Here is a 17,645-nt window from a genome sequence, read left to right as displayed (position 1 = left end):
TTCCTCACATACAGTGTTGTCTGGATGTGGCCCCCAGACTGGCTCTTGAAGGTTCGGCACCGACACCGTTAGGCAAATGTGCTCGAGGGCTGTCATGCTTGTCTCCTCTCTTTCCGATAGCCCAAACAGAACGAAACGGAGCCGTGTCTGTCGACTGGCTGCCTGTCACGGTGATTTATGAGGACCGTACGTTGTAACTTTAGTGGTGGTGCATGCGTTTGTGTGTGTTTGTACGCCCACAGAAACAGTTCATTAACGAGTTGGACGCAGGACCCTTTGTCTCTGGTCTCCTTTCTATAAATCAGGGGGAGCATGTGTGCATTCGCAGCGTGTCACTTGAAGCAGTTCATTAATGGAGTCAGTCCCTGGATCGCCATATGAAGGTAGCAGGGACAGACACAGACAGTATAGCTAGGATTGGTGTGTGTGTGTGTGTGTGTGTGTGTGTGTGTGTGTGTGTGTGTGTGTGTGTGTGTGTGTGTGTGTGTGTGTGTGTGTGTGTGTGTGTGTGTGTGTTATGTGCTCATTCTACTATTACTACAGGTAAATGAACCAGTTCAATTAGTTTATTTCAAAACCAGAAAGCTGGCATATTTGTGCACGAGAATGTATGTAGGAACGTATGCTCTTGAATGCCAAGGAACTTATGGACTTTCAATTGAATCTATATGCTCTACATCTACAATCATTTCCTTATTCCAAATGACAAGTGAATCCAACTTTGCACCTCCTATGTATCATTGAAAACACGGATTGTGTGTGAAGGCCATGGGTGGGGTCAATAAGTTTAGTGGTGCACCAACCTCTTTAGCCTGCTTGCCGGGGTGTTGCTGCTGGAGAAGCTGCAGATGAAGCTGCTCCTGTTGTTTTTTATAAAACTCCTGCAGATGTTGCTGCATACACACAAGCAAAGGCAGAAGATAAGAATGAGCAAATACGTTGAAGTACAAATCTTGAAATTGTCTCATATACAATCTTAATAAAATCCAGAGGTAACAATGGGCTATGAAGCGGACCTACTTAAAGATGTTATAAATCACTTGACTCAAGACTCAGAACCATTTTGGAGATCTATAACTTATTCAAATTGAGTTGCATACAAAACTTCTCAAAGAACCTCCCTCACAATTAACACTTCCTCCTAATCTTGCCTGCACTATTTTACCTGCAGGTGGATCTCCCACTTGTTGTCATGCAGAAACTGTAACACATTATCAATAACCTTTTCTACTACTTTTGGCATTTGGATCCCTGCTGTCTTTCACAGTTCTTTTCATATGGACTTTTAATAGTCCCTTTGTTCTGTGGGGGCAACAGTCCGTCATATTAACAATGCATTTGGCTGCCAGAGTGCACCAGCTTCCGTTGGAGTAGCTGAAATAAACAAAGTAAAACCCTTTCAGGATCAAGCTCGCTACATTGAACTGATTCCTTTAACACACAAAATGTGACCGCTTTGATTTTGTTTCACGTAGTCTTCAGATGGCTGTTTGGCCTGAGAGAAAAGTCCGTGAGGCAGGCTGCTGGTATGCATGGCTCAGTTCTGTGCAAATTGCCACTGAAATATTCACATGATTGAACAGAGAGTAATGTTAAAAATGAATGGGAGCCACAGGAGCCATTGGAAAATGTTGGGAACCGTTGCTGTAGTCACTTAATCTGCAGTACGTAAATCAACAACGAAGCTCTGTTGTGTGCTGACTGCAGGCAGGTTTTGACCTGCAATTCCTGTTGATTTAGTGTTTAAATTGTTCGGTATGACAGATTTGATTCAAGATGATCAACTTTGATATGTTGACACTGATGATTTAATACTTATAGTGCTAATTTGAGTCAAATTTTTCGACAAGTGCCTTTATTTGCTGTGAAAAGACTGAGCGAAGACGCGAACCAAATCTCAAGTTGGGGCTCTCTTAATGAAGAGGAATAATCAGAATGACTGACGTTCTTAATTAAACTATTCTCTTTTTCTTAATCAAATCTATGAATGAGAAATGCATTTCAACTCTGACACCAGACTGTGCCAAGTGTGTGCTTTCTCAAGTCGATTCCAAATATTACATCATCCGTCACCCGTCACTCAGCTGCTGGTGTTCAGCCCGACTGTGCCCTACTCTCTCGGTCCCTGATGGATGCTTGTCAGGGAATTGAACCAGCGACACACTGGAGACAGTTAATTAGAGGTGACATGAACAAGTACGTCAATTTTCAGATTCCACTTGGTAAGCGTGTCAAGGACACGGGGCTGTGGTGAGTTGGCAGGAGCGACTGGTGGCTGCGATACACAGCCACAGGAATGACTCAGGGTTGTGTGCGGGGTTTAGATGTGTGTTTATCTGCGCACACACACACACACACACACACACACACACACACACACACACACACACACACACACACACACACACACACACACACACACACACACACACACACACACACACACACACACACCAAACAGTAATGCAGATTTAAAGTGTTTTAAGACTAAAACAAACATGTAATGAGGTGATAACGCTTTACATTTAGATACGTGCTGTATATGGATGGATGTGTCTTTCCAGTTCAGTGTAGATGTGGGTAAATATGTACACCACTCAGTCTGTGCCTTTGTGTACATCTACAGCACACCGGTGTGCTGCTTTCGGGGCACGGCTTGAATCTGGGTGTACGTGTGTCTGCATGCGTTTGTGTCGAAATGTTTGTTCGATACTGTGTGCATTTAGTCGCGAGTGTGTTTACCTGCTGCAGCATTACAGCCTGCTGCTGCTGGAGCAGGGCCTGGAGCTGCTGGGGGGAGAGCACCTGCTGCTGGAGGATCTGCTGCATCTGTTGCGGCGTGATCACCTGGGGACTCATCATGGCCACTGACACTGGAACCTGGACGTGCGGGGATGACACGCAGAGGAAGCGTGAAACAAATACACAAATGAGAAAAGAGTAAACAATGAGGGATTAAATGGAGGGAGGCTAAATGGGAGAAAGTTAGAAAAATAGAACATTAGAGATGTGCGTCAGGCACAGTGGCATGGATCTACAGGGAATGTGGTAATTGGTGGTTTGAGAGGTAGGGAGAGCAGGCCTCCCATGGCCATGACGCTTGGCAGCCTAGAGGAGATGCTGAAGGAATGGGTGCTGTGCCTTTGTGTTGCTCGTCTTATTTTCCTGCCTTCACCCCGCTGGGAAAAGTAAGGGATTTAAATAGACGTAGACCTTAATTAGCAGGACCCTTGAACTTCCCCACTTTAGCATGCCTATCAGTGCCGCTATTGTGAAACAGTGTGAAAATGCACGACTCGAAAGTTGATTAAAACTACACTGATGAAGTGGACACATGGCAGGCACAATCAGCGTGATGTGGTGGTCCGTGGCCGGGAGTTAGGGGTTCACCTTAAACATTTGTTTTAATGCTGGAAGGGAGGGAAATGTGGAGAAAAAGATAAGGACACTTCTATTTATGTAATAGGGGGTTGTTTCTGACTATGGATTTTGCAAGTTTTACGTTCTCACAAAAGCAGCCAAAACCTTGTTTCCTGGTCTCTGCCGACATGTCATTTTGAAAAATGCATGTGATTTGTAGGCGCTAATCATTAAAATACGAGCTGTCAAACTGCAGGGGAAGAACCTTGCCAAAATAAAACAAAGATACATATCCTATATTTCCGCCAAATTCTTCTAAGGCGGCAGCGCCAGCGACTTCTGAGGCGGCAGATCAATAGAAAGACGATGCGTTTCTCTTCAGTCTTTGATAGTGCGCACACATCCTAACAGGGGAGTGCAGGCTAACGGTTGTATTGTGGAGTTTCAGCTCCTCACGGCTGCTTAAAAATTGAACAACTTTTGTGGGGGTGGCGGGGGTAACACTCTTTTTGTTTACTTTTTCAGATATGGAAAGTCAAAATCAACATGAGTGAATGATTTAGTATCCAATTCACTGCAAGAGCACAGCGGTTCAACAGTTCATTCTTTTTGACTTTCCGAGACTTGAGCGAGGTGACGCAATGCAGCGCTTCTTTCACTGTATGACCTTTAAAATATGTTGTCGTCTGCTCAGACACAAATGAATTTGCAGTTTTGAGCACAACAATGTGTTATATTGTGGCATGTTTCGGGTTGCATGCTGCATCTGGTCAACAGCCGCTGTCGACAGACAGCACGGACTCTGCGCACTGTAACGCAATTAAAATATCAACATGTAGTAACACCTTCCCTGATGCTAATTGCGACAGTGTTTGGTGTGGAGCTGCCACAACAGTAGCTAGCCTATATGGCGTGTCAAGGGGCCAATAAGACATCCCTGTCCTCATCGCCAGCTAATCAAGCTGCCTTGATTACTTTCCATGCATCTCTCTCCTCCCTCCTCTCTCTCTGTCAGGCCTTGACACGTCCTTGTTTAGCTCTCCTCTCCTCGACACCTACCCCCCCTCCCCCCCGCCCCAGGTTTTTCCCCCCTCTTTGATTAGCCGAGACATTTGCATGGTCACTACACATTTTTCATTTTAGAAGTCATTATGCATTAGTGGCTCCTGATCGCCCGCCTTGACTAATCCTGATGAACTGAAAATCACAGCTGAAGGTCAACTTCCAGCCGGCCCCGCTGCACATTCATATTCATATTCAAACAAATCCTGCCTCCATTGTTCATTAGGGTCTTAGAGAGAAGGGACTCCATCTAAGGTGGAAGAGATGGAGGGGGAGGAGGGGGAGGAGGAGGAGGAGGATGTTGTGGTACATCTCTTTTCTTCTCTGTACTCCTCCATGCAAGAGTACAAGAGAAATTGCATTCACAATAAGCGAGGTGCAGAACAAAAGCCGTCAAAAGTTGCAAATTAAACAGTCCGCGTGTAATTATGCAAATGCTGTGCTTACACCTTCAATGTTATTAACCCTTGAAGGTACATTTGCTACGTAAGTAATTACCCCTGCAGTCAGCCCTGGTTTTGTGTTGGATGCCGTTACAATGGGATGAGAGCAGCTGAGAAACAACATGAGAGACGCACTCATTAAGACTATTAATTGGACGCTGGCTCCGAGATGTTTTGGCTCACAAAAAGGATGCAGGCTTAGACGTGTAGGCTTTAACACAAATGTATGCGCATGCATATATAAAGTAGAATTAAACATCAAATTCTGCATTGTACTTCAAACACTTTCTTCGTGGTGTAAGTGGTGAAATATGAGCATTCACAGTCAGGTACTTGTAAATGAATAATGCAGGACTTCAGCAACAATGAAGAAAACCAAACGAGACTTCAATAAAGAACAGGAAAATAAATAAATAAAAACAGCAAACAAACAGATTATGAAAGAAGGAAGTTCCTGTTGTGCTTTCATTAGCTTTTTTAGAGACGTATTAGGTGATAATCATCGTCGTTTCACCACTGCTCCAAAAACAACAAAAAAGGGGGAAAAGGCAGAAGGAAGAAAGAGAGGGGAGAAAAGGCACTGGCCCACGTCCATTGTGAAGTGCAGCACAATGCTAATTCCAGCATTTAACTGCATGCTTTTCTGCTTGACGTATCAGAGGCTCCAAGATGAAAGCAGATAAGTAATTGCTCTCCTGGTTCTTATTCTTCACTGACAACCCATAAATTTAATTTTACACACACGTTCATTTACATTTCCGAGTATATGACATGATAATTGCAGGAATATAACACCTCCATTCTGCAGGATACTGCAGGAGGGCTTGATTGACGTGAGCGGTGAATTGAAAGGAACAGGAGGCTGAATTGCCTCTCCTTGAAATGATTTTGCCACGAAGGGATAAAATTAATGAGCATTTAGTAGACATCGGCACTGGCGTAAACATCCACGCGCCGTGAATAGGCTCTCTTTCGTAGAAGAGGAGACGTGATATCCAATTGGTCTGTGCCTCTGTTTCTCTGTAATCCAAAAGGATACATTTCCAGGGCTGGTGCACAAAAAGTGTTAATGGGATTTATTAAATTGTTTGAAATTAGCTGCAGCTGATGTAGCCACTGGGGACCTTAATAACAGAAAAGGTTAGTCTCTGGGTTTTAATAGTGCACATTTGGATGGGAAAATAGTGGCTTGAAATATGACTGTTGAAAAATACATTCGAATGTACCGCCTGCTTTACAGACTTTTGTGAGAAAGATGCTTGTTTTTTTGACTGTTTTCACCATTTCAACCCACGCTTTATTTATGCCCCTTGTCTCAGTGACCGATATGGACATGAACTTTGAAGCCATGCGGTTTGCCCTCAAAGTTGGAGAGCAAAACAAAGGACCTTTAAATTGGCTGATGATGTAAAAACACTGGTGGGGCCCTCACCAGAACAAGCAGATCATTACACCACTCTTGTCACATCCGCTGCCTCGATCCAGCCTCTCCAATGCTCTGCAAAAGGTCAAGCTCTTCTGCAGAGAGCTCAGGTATCTCTTCCAGGTCTCTCTCATTATGTTTGATTTAACTGAGCATTCTGGCATTAAATACATCTGCTGCTCGCTGGTTGGCTAACACAACTGTCTGTCCTGACCGGTGGACAACTGCACTTGCTGCAGTTACATCCACTGCGCTGTGTGGTGCTTTATCTTTACAGCGATACATTCGCTTTTTTTTTTTTTTTTTTTTAACGAGCGAACTCAAATTACCTAAAGCAGGAGATAAGTAACACCAGAGTTCAAACTTACACAATTAGTCTAGCAGAGAGGAATTCCTTTTGTTTGATTTCCTTCCATACAAATCATTTAACAGTAATAAGCAGGGGCGAACTGGTGATTAGATGGCGGCCATAAACATTGTGGCGGCAACGAACGCCGGGGCCGTTATCAACGACAGAGATTCCTGCAGGACCGGACAGGGGACGGAGCTGCGCAACAGACACTGCGGAGATAAACGCACTGAGAAATGGAAGGGTCCTAGTCTGTAATTACTGTGGATCCCTGGCAGGAGAGTCACTGCTAATTAAGCCATTAACTACTACTTCTTTCTTTTTTCGTTTTTTTTTACACACAGAAAAAAGAGATTAAGAAATCAAGTAAAAAAAAAAGAAAAGAAAGAGGAGGAACCCCTCCAACGCCACCACCTCCCGTCCCTATTTCATCTCCTTAGCATCCCAGGGGGGCGTCGGGGCGAAACTCAGACCCCCATCGTAGCTTGTGGACTTCTGACCTCTCAACTCCCTCTCAGTTGACTCTGCTCGTTTACTAGCCAATTACTGCCAAATGTGGCCACACGATTATTGATAGCCGGGACGCTCCACTCGAGGGCCGCCAAGGCAACAGGGCGAGCTGGTGTGCCGAGCAGCTGTCTCTGAAGTTCAAGTGTGTGGTGTGCAAGTAGTACATGTGTGTTTTTATATATATATATATATATATATATATATTAAAAAACACTGCATACATGTGAGCCAAACGCATCTGGTGTGTTCAGCTTAGGGAGATCAATACACCAGATTGTCAAGACTGAAGCAAAGTAGATTACTGAATGTTTTCCTTAATCAATTTCCATAGCAGTTTGGCAGCAGTGCATGGGAAGTGCAATTTATCATAACATGAAGACCCATCATGTAAAAGCCTCTAATAAAAAGCCCGAGGAGATTGGGACGAGCTTAGCACAATTTCCATATTGATTTATCTCGACATGTAGAAAGTCACTGATTAAGCCTCTTGAACGTAGTGTACACCAGCGGAGCTGCGCCACGTAGCTTGTGCACATTGTTTGTGTCATTATCAGCATAAATTGTCACACCTTTATCATTTAACTGGCACAATTCGCTCCCGACTGATGCCTCCCTGCAGGTGTACATAGTTCAAGAGTAAATGGGGGCGACAGAAAGAGTGAGAGGAAGAGGAGAAGGGGGGAGGGTGGGGGTTAACAAAAAAAGAAAGTGAAAGAAGAAGAGAGGGCTGAAATAGAAAGAAAGTGAGAGAGCAGGTGGGGAAGGAGGAGAGATGGCGGGGGGAGGGGGGCACTTTTCCTCTGATGTTGCAGGTAATACGGCCTCCACTGGATCAGCCTCTTCATCAGTGACACACAGTAAATTACAAGTGCTTCAAGCAGCTCAGTGAATTATAGTTCATCACTTGGAAAGGCTTTCCCCCTCACCACCGGGGCCCAGGCGTATCAGATCTGCCGGTTAGGATCCAATTAACACCCTGGCCAGAATCATCTGATTGCATGTGTAAGGGCTGGTATAACTCGTTTATTGCACCCATGTATCTTCTGTCACAAGGTAAATTTGTTGCTGCTACATCAAAGGTCTGAGGTACTTTTTTTTTTTTTTATCCCTCCCTCTCACTTTCTCTTGATCCCCCAAACTCAGCTACCTCGCCTTGGGGTTGCATTTCAACTTCTTTTGCATCACAATGATGAACCTGCTCTGTCCTCGCAATTTAGCAATCTTGTCCTGTAGGTGTTGTAAATGCAACGGAGGGAAAAAAAAAGAAAAAAAAAAAAGAAGGGAGGTAGGGAGGGAGATGGAACGTAAAAAAAAAAAAAAAAAAAAAATCTTGTTTTCTGGTTACAAAAGCAGTAACCAAGGGTGTTTGACTTAAAATGTGCTGACGTTTTTTTTTTTTTCTCTTTTTCTCTCAGTCAACAGAAGTTTTGCTCATGAATAACATAATATTTTCCCCCTCTTTTTTTTCCTTTCGCTGTGATAATTTTTCTCTATTTTCAGATCCAACCAGAGGGGATGCAGTGGAAAGATATATTCATAAATGTAAATGTGAACCAGCATCCTTTAGCCACGCACGTCGGAGTCAGCTAACCTATACTCAAGCCTAGCGTTGCAGCCCTTTTCCCTGCATCTGTGTGTGTGTGTGTTCCGGATGAAAGCCAATAAGCAGATGAGTGCCGCGATTGGCATGATATTGGCTTGGCGGCGAAACGTACGGAGCTGACCTTTAAAAGTGTCACACATCCTAGGATGGCCCAGTGCCCACAGCCAGTCCGACCGGCCTGAGCAGAAAAAGCTGCACATTCACAGAAAACAGCTAAACCAATATCTCTCACCAACCATAAAACTTTCAAATATTTCCATCCATACTTTGGGCCTGAGCAGTGCACAGATGGGACTGAGGTTATTAGTCTTGTAAAAAAGGTATTCACAGCTCGATAGTGTGAAAGGGGCAGAGTCGAACCACTCGCTCGAGCTAAGCTCTCGGGTTTTGCCTGCTTAGAATTGGATGTTAACTACCGGGAGGAGGGATCACGGGGTCACTTTCACACTGTCAGGCCCCCCATCTCACACTCACATGGTTAGGGGTTCATTCTAGCTATTTTATATGTGCCCCCTGACATATAGAGGTGGTGGCTGTGTCACGACGGAAGTGCTGGGGTGACAAGAAGGAGATATTTGGTGGGTTTGGGTCATTTAAAATACCTGCCACCTGTGTTCTAGTTAATATTCTGAGATGTCTATGTTGAGCCATTCCTACAAACTCGGGAGCACATAACCTACACCTGGTCTGAAGTTAACAATCTGCTCCTTTGTACGATCAATAATGACCAACAGAGGCCCTTGCAAACAAGACTGGCCCAAAGTCACTTCCGGCGATGGAAAACTTTCAGCAACTGTCGTTGTGCTTGTGTTTGTGCGCGAGGGCAGGCTGTGTGTAGATGCACTACGCACGTGTGAGCGCGAGCGAAGCAACTGTCAGATTCATAGGCCTCCGTAATCCTCTCCGCCTCTCCTTGTCCATGTTTCTTTATTTGTATTCCAAATGTCAGTGTATAAATGCCTCTCAGAGGGGGGATATTGCCACAGAGAGGAGGAGAGCGAGGCGAGAGAGGAGCAGAGGAGAACGGAGCGCCGACGAGAGGGTGTTGTGTGCCTTGGGAGAGCCGTGTAAGCAGCATGGCGGAGGCAGGGGGGGATTTACAGGAAGAAATAGGTGTTTATTGAGTGCTCCCATGGGCTTACTGTGTAATAATAGACCTGTCACATTACGCAAATTTGGAGAAGCAGCTTGTGTGCGCGTGTGTTTGTATGTGTGTTTGTGGGACTTTTTTTTTTTTTTTTTTTCTTTCTTTCTTTCTTTTACATGTGAGCGTGCGTGCATGCGTACGCCAGAGCTGCCTGCCTCCGCATCATCAACTCCTGAGAAGCAGCGATGAGCAAGCGGATAGAATTAGTCAGGCGAGAGCCTTTAGCCGCTAATACGAGTAATTAAAACTGCGAGCTGAGGCACTTAGATGCTTGTGTACTAAATAATTTACATGCCATGATCTATGGATCACTTCTCGCTCTTAAATACCAAAGATGGAGAACAAGAGGGAAAAAAAGACTGGCATAGGATTTATCAGTATCTCTGGCATAAGCAGGATGTCATGGTAATATTAATCCTTTTCCCACTTTCTGCTCCGCACTAATCATACAAGGGGATCAATCCGCCTGATTCCTCTGGTGGAAAACATGTAGCTTGATTGCCACTGACTCTTATCTGGCTGTGAAGCTAATAAAATATTGCACTGTAGCACCCATGGCCTCATAATCCAGGTAAATAAAGCAGCTTTATTGGGTAAACTCCCTCAAGATATGGAAAAAAATACCTGGTACTTACAAGAGGAAATAAATACAACAATAATAAATAGAAGGGGGAAAAAAAGGCGTTTTAATCAAGTGTGAGTTTCTACTGCTATATACTGATATTTGCACATTGGGGTATTACAGTTAAAATGTCATTTGAAATGAGTGGATTCGGGGGCGCACTGCAGCCCATTCCCACTGTAGAGATGATCTGGAACCAGGATGCAGCAGAGCCCTGCTTGTGCTAGTGTGCATCACTGGGGGAGTCAGCTGAGCCTCTCCTCTGACACTCTGCATGGGGACTTTTTGGAACAAAGAGGTGAGGATGTTAATAAAAGCTGGATCAACAAATGGATTAGTTGGGAGCTGTGGACGGGCCAATCGGTAGGCCCTTCTGATTCATATTGATTCGTATCGTCGACAAGGCAAGGATGGAGTCAGCAAATGTAAATATTCAATATTTACCATCTGCTGGTGTTATTAGAGGCAGGGGCTTGGACATGGGCTGTCGGTTATCATGCACCCACACAGCTCTCGTTCAATATTGTTCCTCATGCCATGTCTTCTACTTGGTGACTATGTAGGCATTTGTAGATCAGGATCCTATTTGTTAAAATCTTCGGCGTACACATTCCTCAAACAGAGGAACTGCGATGGACCCCAACAGTCAGCTTATGTTTAATGAGCAATTGTTTTTCCCACTATGGTTACACAAATTAAAACACTCAAACAAATGTCCCTTTAAAAGTATAATTCTGATCATATTTCTGCACTTGATGAGTCGGAGTTGAAATATTTAAAGGAAAAGCATGATTGCGTCTTTGCCAACCTTTATCTAACCGGTACGTAATTAGATACACAGGGGTGTGACTCCAATTGAAAGTGTCGCCATTGTTAGACTCTGTGAAAATATCAACGGGTGAGGTTAACGCCAATTTCCCTGTCATTAATGAAACGCACAGAGCTCCTAATGAGGTAAACCATTGCTCCTTGATAGTACTTATTAGCCGAGTGAAGGGCACAAACTCCCACACTTCAATTTGAAACAGGCTAAAAATAAATTAAATTAAAAAACAAACTTATAATAAAAACATGGCGCAGATGTCAAGGGGGCCCTTACGTAATTTAAAGCAGGAAAACCAACGAGCTGTCTCTTTGACTTAAAAGAACCGAAAGAGAAAGACCCGCTGGTGTGAGAAAAATGTTAACAACCGGGAAGAAAGAGAAGTGCAGGCAATGTGTTAATGTGCACGTGTGTGTGTGTGTGTGTGTGTGTGTGTGTGTGTGTGTGTGTGTGTGTGTGTGTGTGTGTGTGTGTGTGTGTGTGTGTGTGCACTGTGTCGGTGTGAAACTGTTTTGTGTGTGTGTGCATATCTGCACAAGTGTGACCTTTTCCAAATCACTGACAACAGAAATAGACAGCTCTACAAATCAATAAGGTAAATTAGCGTTGAGGAGTGAAAATGACAGGCAGTTCAAATTAGCAGTCTGTGTAACCCACTATGTCTTTCAAATAATAACCAACAGCTGGATTTGCCTGTGACAACAACACTATGGATCTAGTTAAGAAAAGCATACAGATCAAAAATGACTTCCAATTTGTCACTCTACCATATAACCTTTGGATATTCTTATGGTATTATTGTTTGATGGGCAATATGCCTCAAATGCTTTCAGGCCAAACGTCTTATGGCTGAAACTTTGCTCACTGAGATCTGCCTGTTTTCTTGTGTCTATGTAACGCTCAGCTTCCTGGGGATTGGCTTGTCCAGCGTTAAGATTCCAATGATGCGTCCGAGGATTGCGTTGGCAAATCAAACACATTTTGTGGAGCAGAGGAAATCTTCTTTTCGGAAGGAGCATGTATTATGGATGGACTTAAGAGATTAGACGGTGAGCTGCTTTACCTGCAGTGGACGCTGCTTGTCCTGGCTCTTTGGAGATTTCAGGCCACTGCCTGGCTGCTGCAAGAGTAATTGCCTCGCTACTTGTAGGGCCTGCGAAGAAAAAGAACACAAGACAAAAGAGAGTGTGAAAAAAAAAAAAAAGAAGACAACGGAAGATGGGGAGGAAGGAAGACACAGTGAAAATAAACTAGTCGATTTCCTGAAGCTGACAGCACAGATAATTTAAATTATCGCAGGCAATCTCTGACTGAAAACCCTGTCAGGTATCACCTGGTTCATTCTGACATGGTTAACACCACGCTGGAGATGTTTTAGTAACAATTCACAGAGCTGTGATCAAGGATACAGTTTGTCTGGAGCACCCCTGAAGAAGAGGGTGGAGGGTGGCGGGTGGAGGGGGTGGTGGGCAGGAAAGAAAGAAAAAAAGAAAGAAAAAAAAAAAAAGAGTAGAATTGACCTGTCTAGTGTGTGCTCAACTGAAATACCCACTTCTCTCTGCAAATTACTGCCACATTTGCATATTCATAATATCAATTTGAAGTAGAGGCAGCACCATGTGAAGTGTCCCTAGGAGCTGTAATTAAAGTTGACAAAATCAACATCAGATTATATTTAGAGTGAATTAACTAGCAGCACAGGTTTTACACTATGCATTAAGGGTGCTTATGCGCAGAGGATGGGTGATGGATAGAAAGATGAATAGATCGGTGGAGAAGGAGAGACCTTTCCCTGCCTGATGAAATTAGTTCACAGCTGTTTACCCATGACATGAAACATTAGAAAAGCCGTATTTGTAAATTGTAAAAATTTGTCATCAACACCATTTGACGTGTTTGGCAGACATGGATATGATAAGAATCAGAGAGGCTGGGATGTGGCGTAATTTATTTCTCTAGGGTTTGATGGGATTACAGATCCCCTCCCTGCCTGGGCCGTGTGTGTGTGTGTGTGTGTGTGCCGAGTGTGACGAGCGAGCTCCGGCTTCACAGGTACGGTGGCAGCTGGGCTAGCAGCTTCACTCCAATTCTTCAAGAGCAGATGGATGAAAGAGTCTGGCAGAAAAGAACATTGTGCACAGCTGCTGCTACTTCAACACAACTGTATACCTTGTATATTTCAGGCCCATGAGCATCAAGTGGGAGGGAAAAAAACACACCAAAAAAACAACATGCACACACACACACACACACACACACACACACACACACACACACACACACACACACACACACACACACACACACACACACACACACACACACACAAAACACAACAACTTCACAGATGTTTTCGTTTTTTTGATGAAAAAAGAAGAGGACAAGTAGGAGGAGAATGAGGAGGGAAAAAAAATAAAAAAAATGAAACTCCGATGGAGACTGACACTTCCTCAGGAATCAGGGGTGCTCATTTTTATTTTCTGGCGCTTGCCAGTATCCATGACAACAGCTGCCTTGACAGGGCGTGCATATGGCGCAGCTCTGCCAGCTGGTGGGAACAATGTTTGAACTAGTACATTGAGATCCTGAGCAAACAAGAGGAGAAGACAGGAGAGAGAGAGAGAGAGGGAGAGAGAGAGAGAGAGAGAGAGAGAGAGAGAGAGAGAGAGAGAGAGAGGCAGTAACACCAACAAAAAAAAAAAGAGAGGGAGGAGAGAAAAAAGTTGCCATGTCTTAAACCCTCAGGGAACGCAGCCACCCCCCTGATCAATTATGAAAAGACAGAACTGGAGGGGGGGAGGTTGGAGAAGGTGGTGCTGGGACAGGGGTGGGGGGGGTCTGTCTGTCTGCTCAGGAGGAGCCAGGCTTTCTGAACTCAAGTAAACAAACACATTACACTGGCACTGGGTCCTAACTGCATTGATCTGTCTCCTTGGTAAGAGGAGCCTAGTCGCCACCGGTTTATATGTGTGTGCGTTTGTGTGTGTGTGTGTGTGTGTGTGTGTGTGTGTGTGTGTGTGTGTGTGTGTGTGTGTGTGTGTGTGTGTGTGTGTGTGTGTGTGTGTGTGTGTGTGTGTGTGTGTGTGTAGAACAGCTACTACACCTGCAGTAGGCACACACACACACACACACACACACACACACACACACACACACACACACACACACACACACACACACACACACACACACACACACACACTCAGTTTTGCTGTTTGTGGAGAAAATTGATAGGAAATCAAACTGCTTGACTTTTGCTTCCTTCAACTGAACGCAAAAGACAACACAAATTCCTTGAATGCAGCCAATCATTTCGCTAATTAAAACACAGGGCCCAATTAATCTCACCATGATTGGTGAATCAAAGTAATTATAAGGCTTATTGAGTCCTGCACACAGTAGTTAGAGGGAAGGCTGGTTGATGAGTGCAGCTCAAGGCAGCTGTCAGGGGGAAATGTTTATCCATGTGTGAATCAATAATGACTTGCTGTTTTATACCCAAAGTCAAGAGAGCCACTTGATATATATTACACACGGTCAAGAGTACAAAGACAGAGATGTTGTTTTTAACTGCACTTCCAATAGCCATGTAGAGTAAATATGGAGGGAGGTGCAGGCATGAGAGGTGAGTCAGAGAGATCGACGACAACGGGCTTATTAGAAAAGAGGTCTGCTCAGGCTGCACAGAAAAGTACTTCTCCAAACATAGACACAGACCTTATCAACACCAGCCAAACTTTTTCAGAGTGGTTTGTCATGTCTGAAACCGTCTGCCACCTCTCCCGTGGAAGAGGGGTTAGCCATTTTTTTTTTTTTTTTTCCAGAGCATCTGTGATACCGTGGAAGGTACGTGAGGAATAAAGGTCCATGTCCCCTCGCTTTCACTGGCTCTGAGTATTCAGCCATTACAGTAAAAAGCACCAATTTGTGCCACCCACTTCCCACTCCACAGAGATGGTAAGCTGGAAGCCCATCTCAAAGCACAAAAAAGCACCAAATGCCAAGGAAAGTCATCAAAAGTTTGCTGGAGAGCCGCCGGAGCGGACAAAAAACACAGACGAGTGCAGACGCACCGTCTATTTAACCTGGGTTGCTATGCACAAAAAAATGACATCCCCAGTCTATTAATGCACACATTGTATAAACAGCACAATGTGACACATTCTTCAGAATGAGAGAGCGAGCCAGACCGAGAGCCAGGGAGAGATAGAGAAAAAGAGCCAGGCCTTGCTATATAAATAACAAGGCACTCAGAGGCATATTTGATGTTGATATCCATCACTGAGGCTGGAAAAAAAAAATTGAGGGGGGGATAACACGGAGCGACCAAGACCGCGACACAGGGATCCTTGTGAAAATAAGATTCAGCCCAAATGGATCTGGTGTAATTGGTTTCAGATAGTGAGGTCAGGAGAAAGGCGATACAGGCAACTATTATGCGAAACGGACTGAGAAACAAGAATGTTTACACAGGCATTCCTCTGCTACATTAATAGGCATGCAGAGATCACTGGAGAGGGAGAAAAGGAGAGAGTGAGAAGAGGTTGACAGAAAAGAGGGAGGTGAAAAAAGAAAAAAAAAAACCCATCCGTTTCACCCCCCCCCCCCCCCCCATCCCCATCCCCACACACACACACACACACACACACACACACACACACACACACACACACACACACACACACACACACACACACACACACACACACACACACACACACACACACACTCTCTCTCTCTCTCTCTCTCTCAGCTCTACACATAACCACAGAGTAGAGAGCGGGGTAATAAGCAACACCTATCACAATGCACCTTTGTAAGGAGCATGCAAAGATCTTAAACAAGCATGAAATACATTAGCAGGCCCTGCAATACTGGGCCAAACCATTACGAATCTTCAGATTGCTTATTGCGTGCGGTGGTGGTGGTGGGTTTGGTGTGTGTGTGTGTGTGTGTGTGTGTGTGTGTGTGTGTGTGTGTGTGTGTGTGTGTGTGTGTGTGTGTGTGTGTGTGTGTGTGTGTGTGTGTGTGTGTGTGTGTGTGTGTGTGTGTGTGAAAAGAAAGAATGTCAGTCTTTCAAATCCACCTGGAGACTACGTGATATGCAGCCATGACATTGGAATTGGATATATTTGAGGGGCTGTGACATTGTGTTTGGACAGTGCAGATCACTTCCCGGCTCAAATTACGTTGGGAGTTGTTGTTATTAGGAGGATGTAGCATGATATTGGAAATGACGACACCGGTGTGAAATACGATGCCCCTCAACAGGTAGCTCTGCAGGCCGTTCCAGAAAGTAGCTGTAAACATGGCGGATCAACTGTTGATCAGGAAGAAACGGGGTTGCATCATGATTTATTTTTCTGTGGCGTGCAGAACAGATGTTTCGTGTGTATGCGTGATGTGTGTGTGTTTGTTGTAGGGAGTAAAAGGGCTGCTGTTCCAACATTAGGCTGTCGGCCAGAACAACTCCAGTCATGCTGACAGCTTTGCATACACACACACACACACACACACACACACACACACACACACACACACACACACACACACACACACACACACACACAGTGTTGATGAATAAGCACACACACATCCACACACAAGCACTGCACCACCAGGCTTATCTATCTTCGCTTCCAGGAAACACAGACACAGAAGGGAGGGAGAAGGGGGGGTGGGGGGTGGGGAGAAGAGAGAGAGAGGTGGGGGGGGGGGGAGGAGAGAAAAAAGTGTGACTCTTTATCAAGCTGGAGGGAGTCGCATGCCGTGGAAAAAACAAGGCACAAACAGTTTAAGCTGAACAAACAAACATGGCTGATTGGACTGAGGCTGCCGGCCGCTGGCAGGGAAGATACGCGCTGACACTCCACACCAAAATATTTACACCCTATCTCCTTATATAAGTGGATTCGGGGCAGATGGATGGATGGATACGGATTTGGAGGGGCTGGCTGGAGAGGATAGACAAATGAGAAGAGAAGGGGGAGCAGGATAAGATGCCCCATACAATGTCGGAATGCAAAAGTGGGGACTGAGTTTGTGAAAACAAGCAAAGTGCAACCAGGGAATGTTGCCTGAACAGCACGAGGGAGGAAGAGTGGAAGGGATGCAGCTGGGATCCTCCCTTAAAGTCAAAATCCGAGATTGGTGTTGCTCCGTATCAGTGATGCTAATGACTAGAGAGATTCGTTAAGTTCGGGTGAGACATTCTGACTCTCACTGCTGCTGATGTGTTGGCTCACAGTACATGGACGCCATTGATCCCATTCACCTAAAGTAACGCAGCAGTAGAAAGCGTCC

The 17,645-nt window shown here is 44.7% G+C and overlaps 1 protein-coding gene across 7 annotated transcripts in view; it reads right to left on the bottom strand.

The window, feature by feature from the left end:
- The window catches only part of foxp2 (forkhead box P2), a 96,742-nt gene that overhangs the window by 32,815 nt on the left and 46,282 nt on the right, over nucleotides 1-17,645 (bottom strand). For all 7 annotated transcript variants that reach the window (XM_069709238.1, XM_069709243.1, XM_069709242.1 and 4 more), the window contains 3 exons: nucleotides 12,406-12,495; nucleotides 2,743-2,880; nucleotides 804-893 (listed from right to left, as the gene is read on the bottom strand). In XM_069709238.1, coding sequence (XP_069565339.1) covers nucleotides 804-893; nucleotides 2,743-2,880; nucleotides 12,406-12,495 — 318 coding nt within the window. The remainder of the gene's footprint in view (nucleotides 1-803; nucleotides 894-2,742; nucleotides 2,881-12,405; nucleotides 12,496-17,645) is intronic.

This window comes from Brachyistius frenatus, unplaced genomic scaffold (assembly GCF_029030835.1).
Source record: "Brachyistius frenatus isolate BFR_SWC_R1_liver_20210118 unplaced genomic scaffold, ASM2903083v1 Contig_81, whole genome shotgun sequence".
Classification (NCBI taxonomy): Eukaryota; Metazoa; Chordata; class Actinopteri; family Embiotocidae; genus Brachyistius; species Brachyistius frenatus.
The sequence above is the reverse complement of the archived record's forward strand: the minus strand, read 5'-3'. Positions and strand labels throughout refer to the sequence as shown.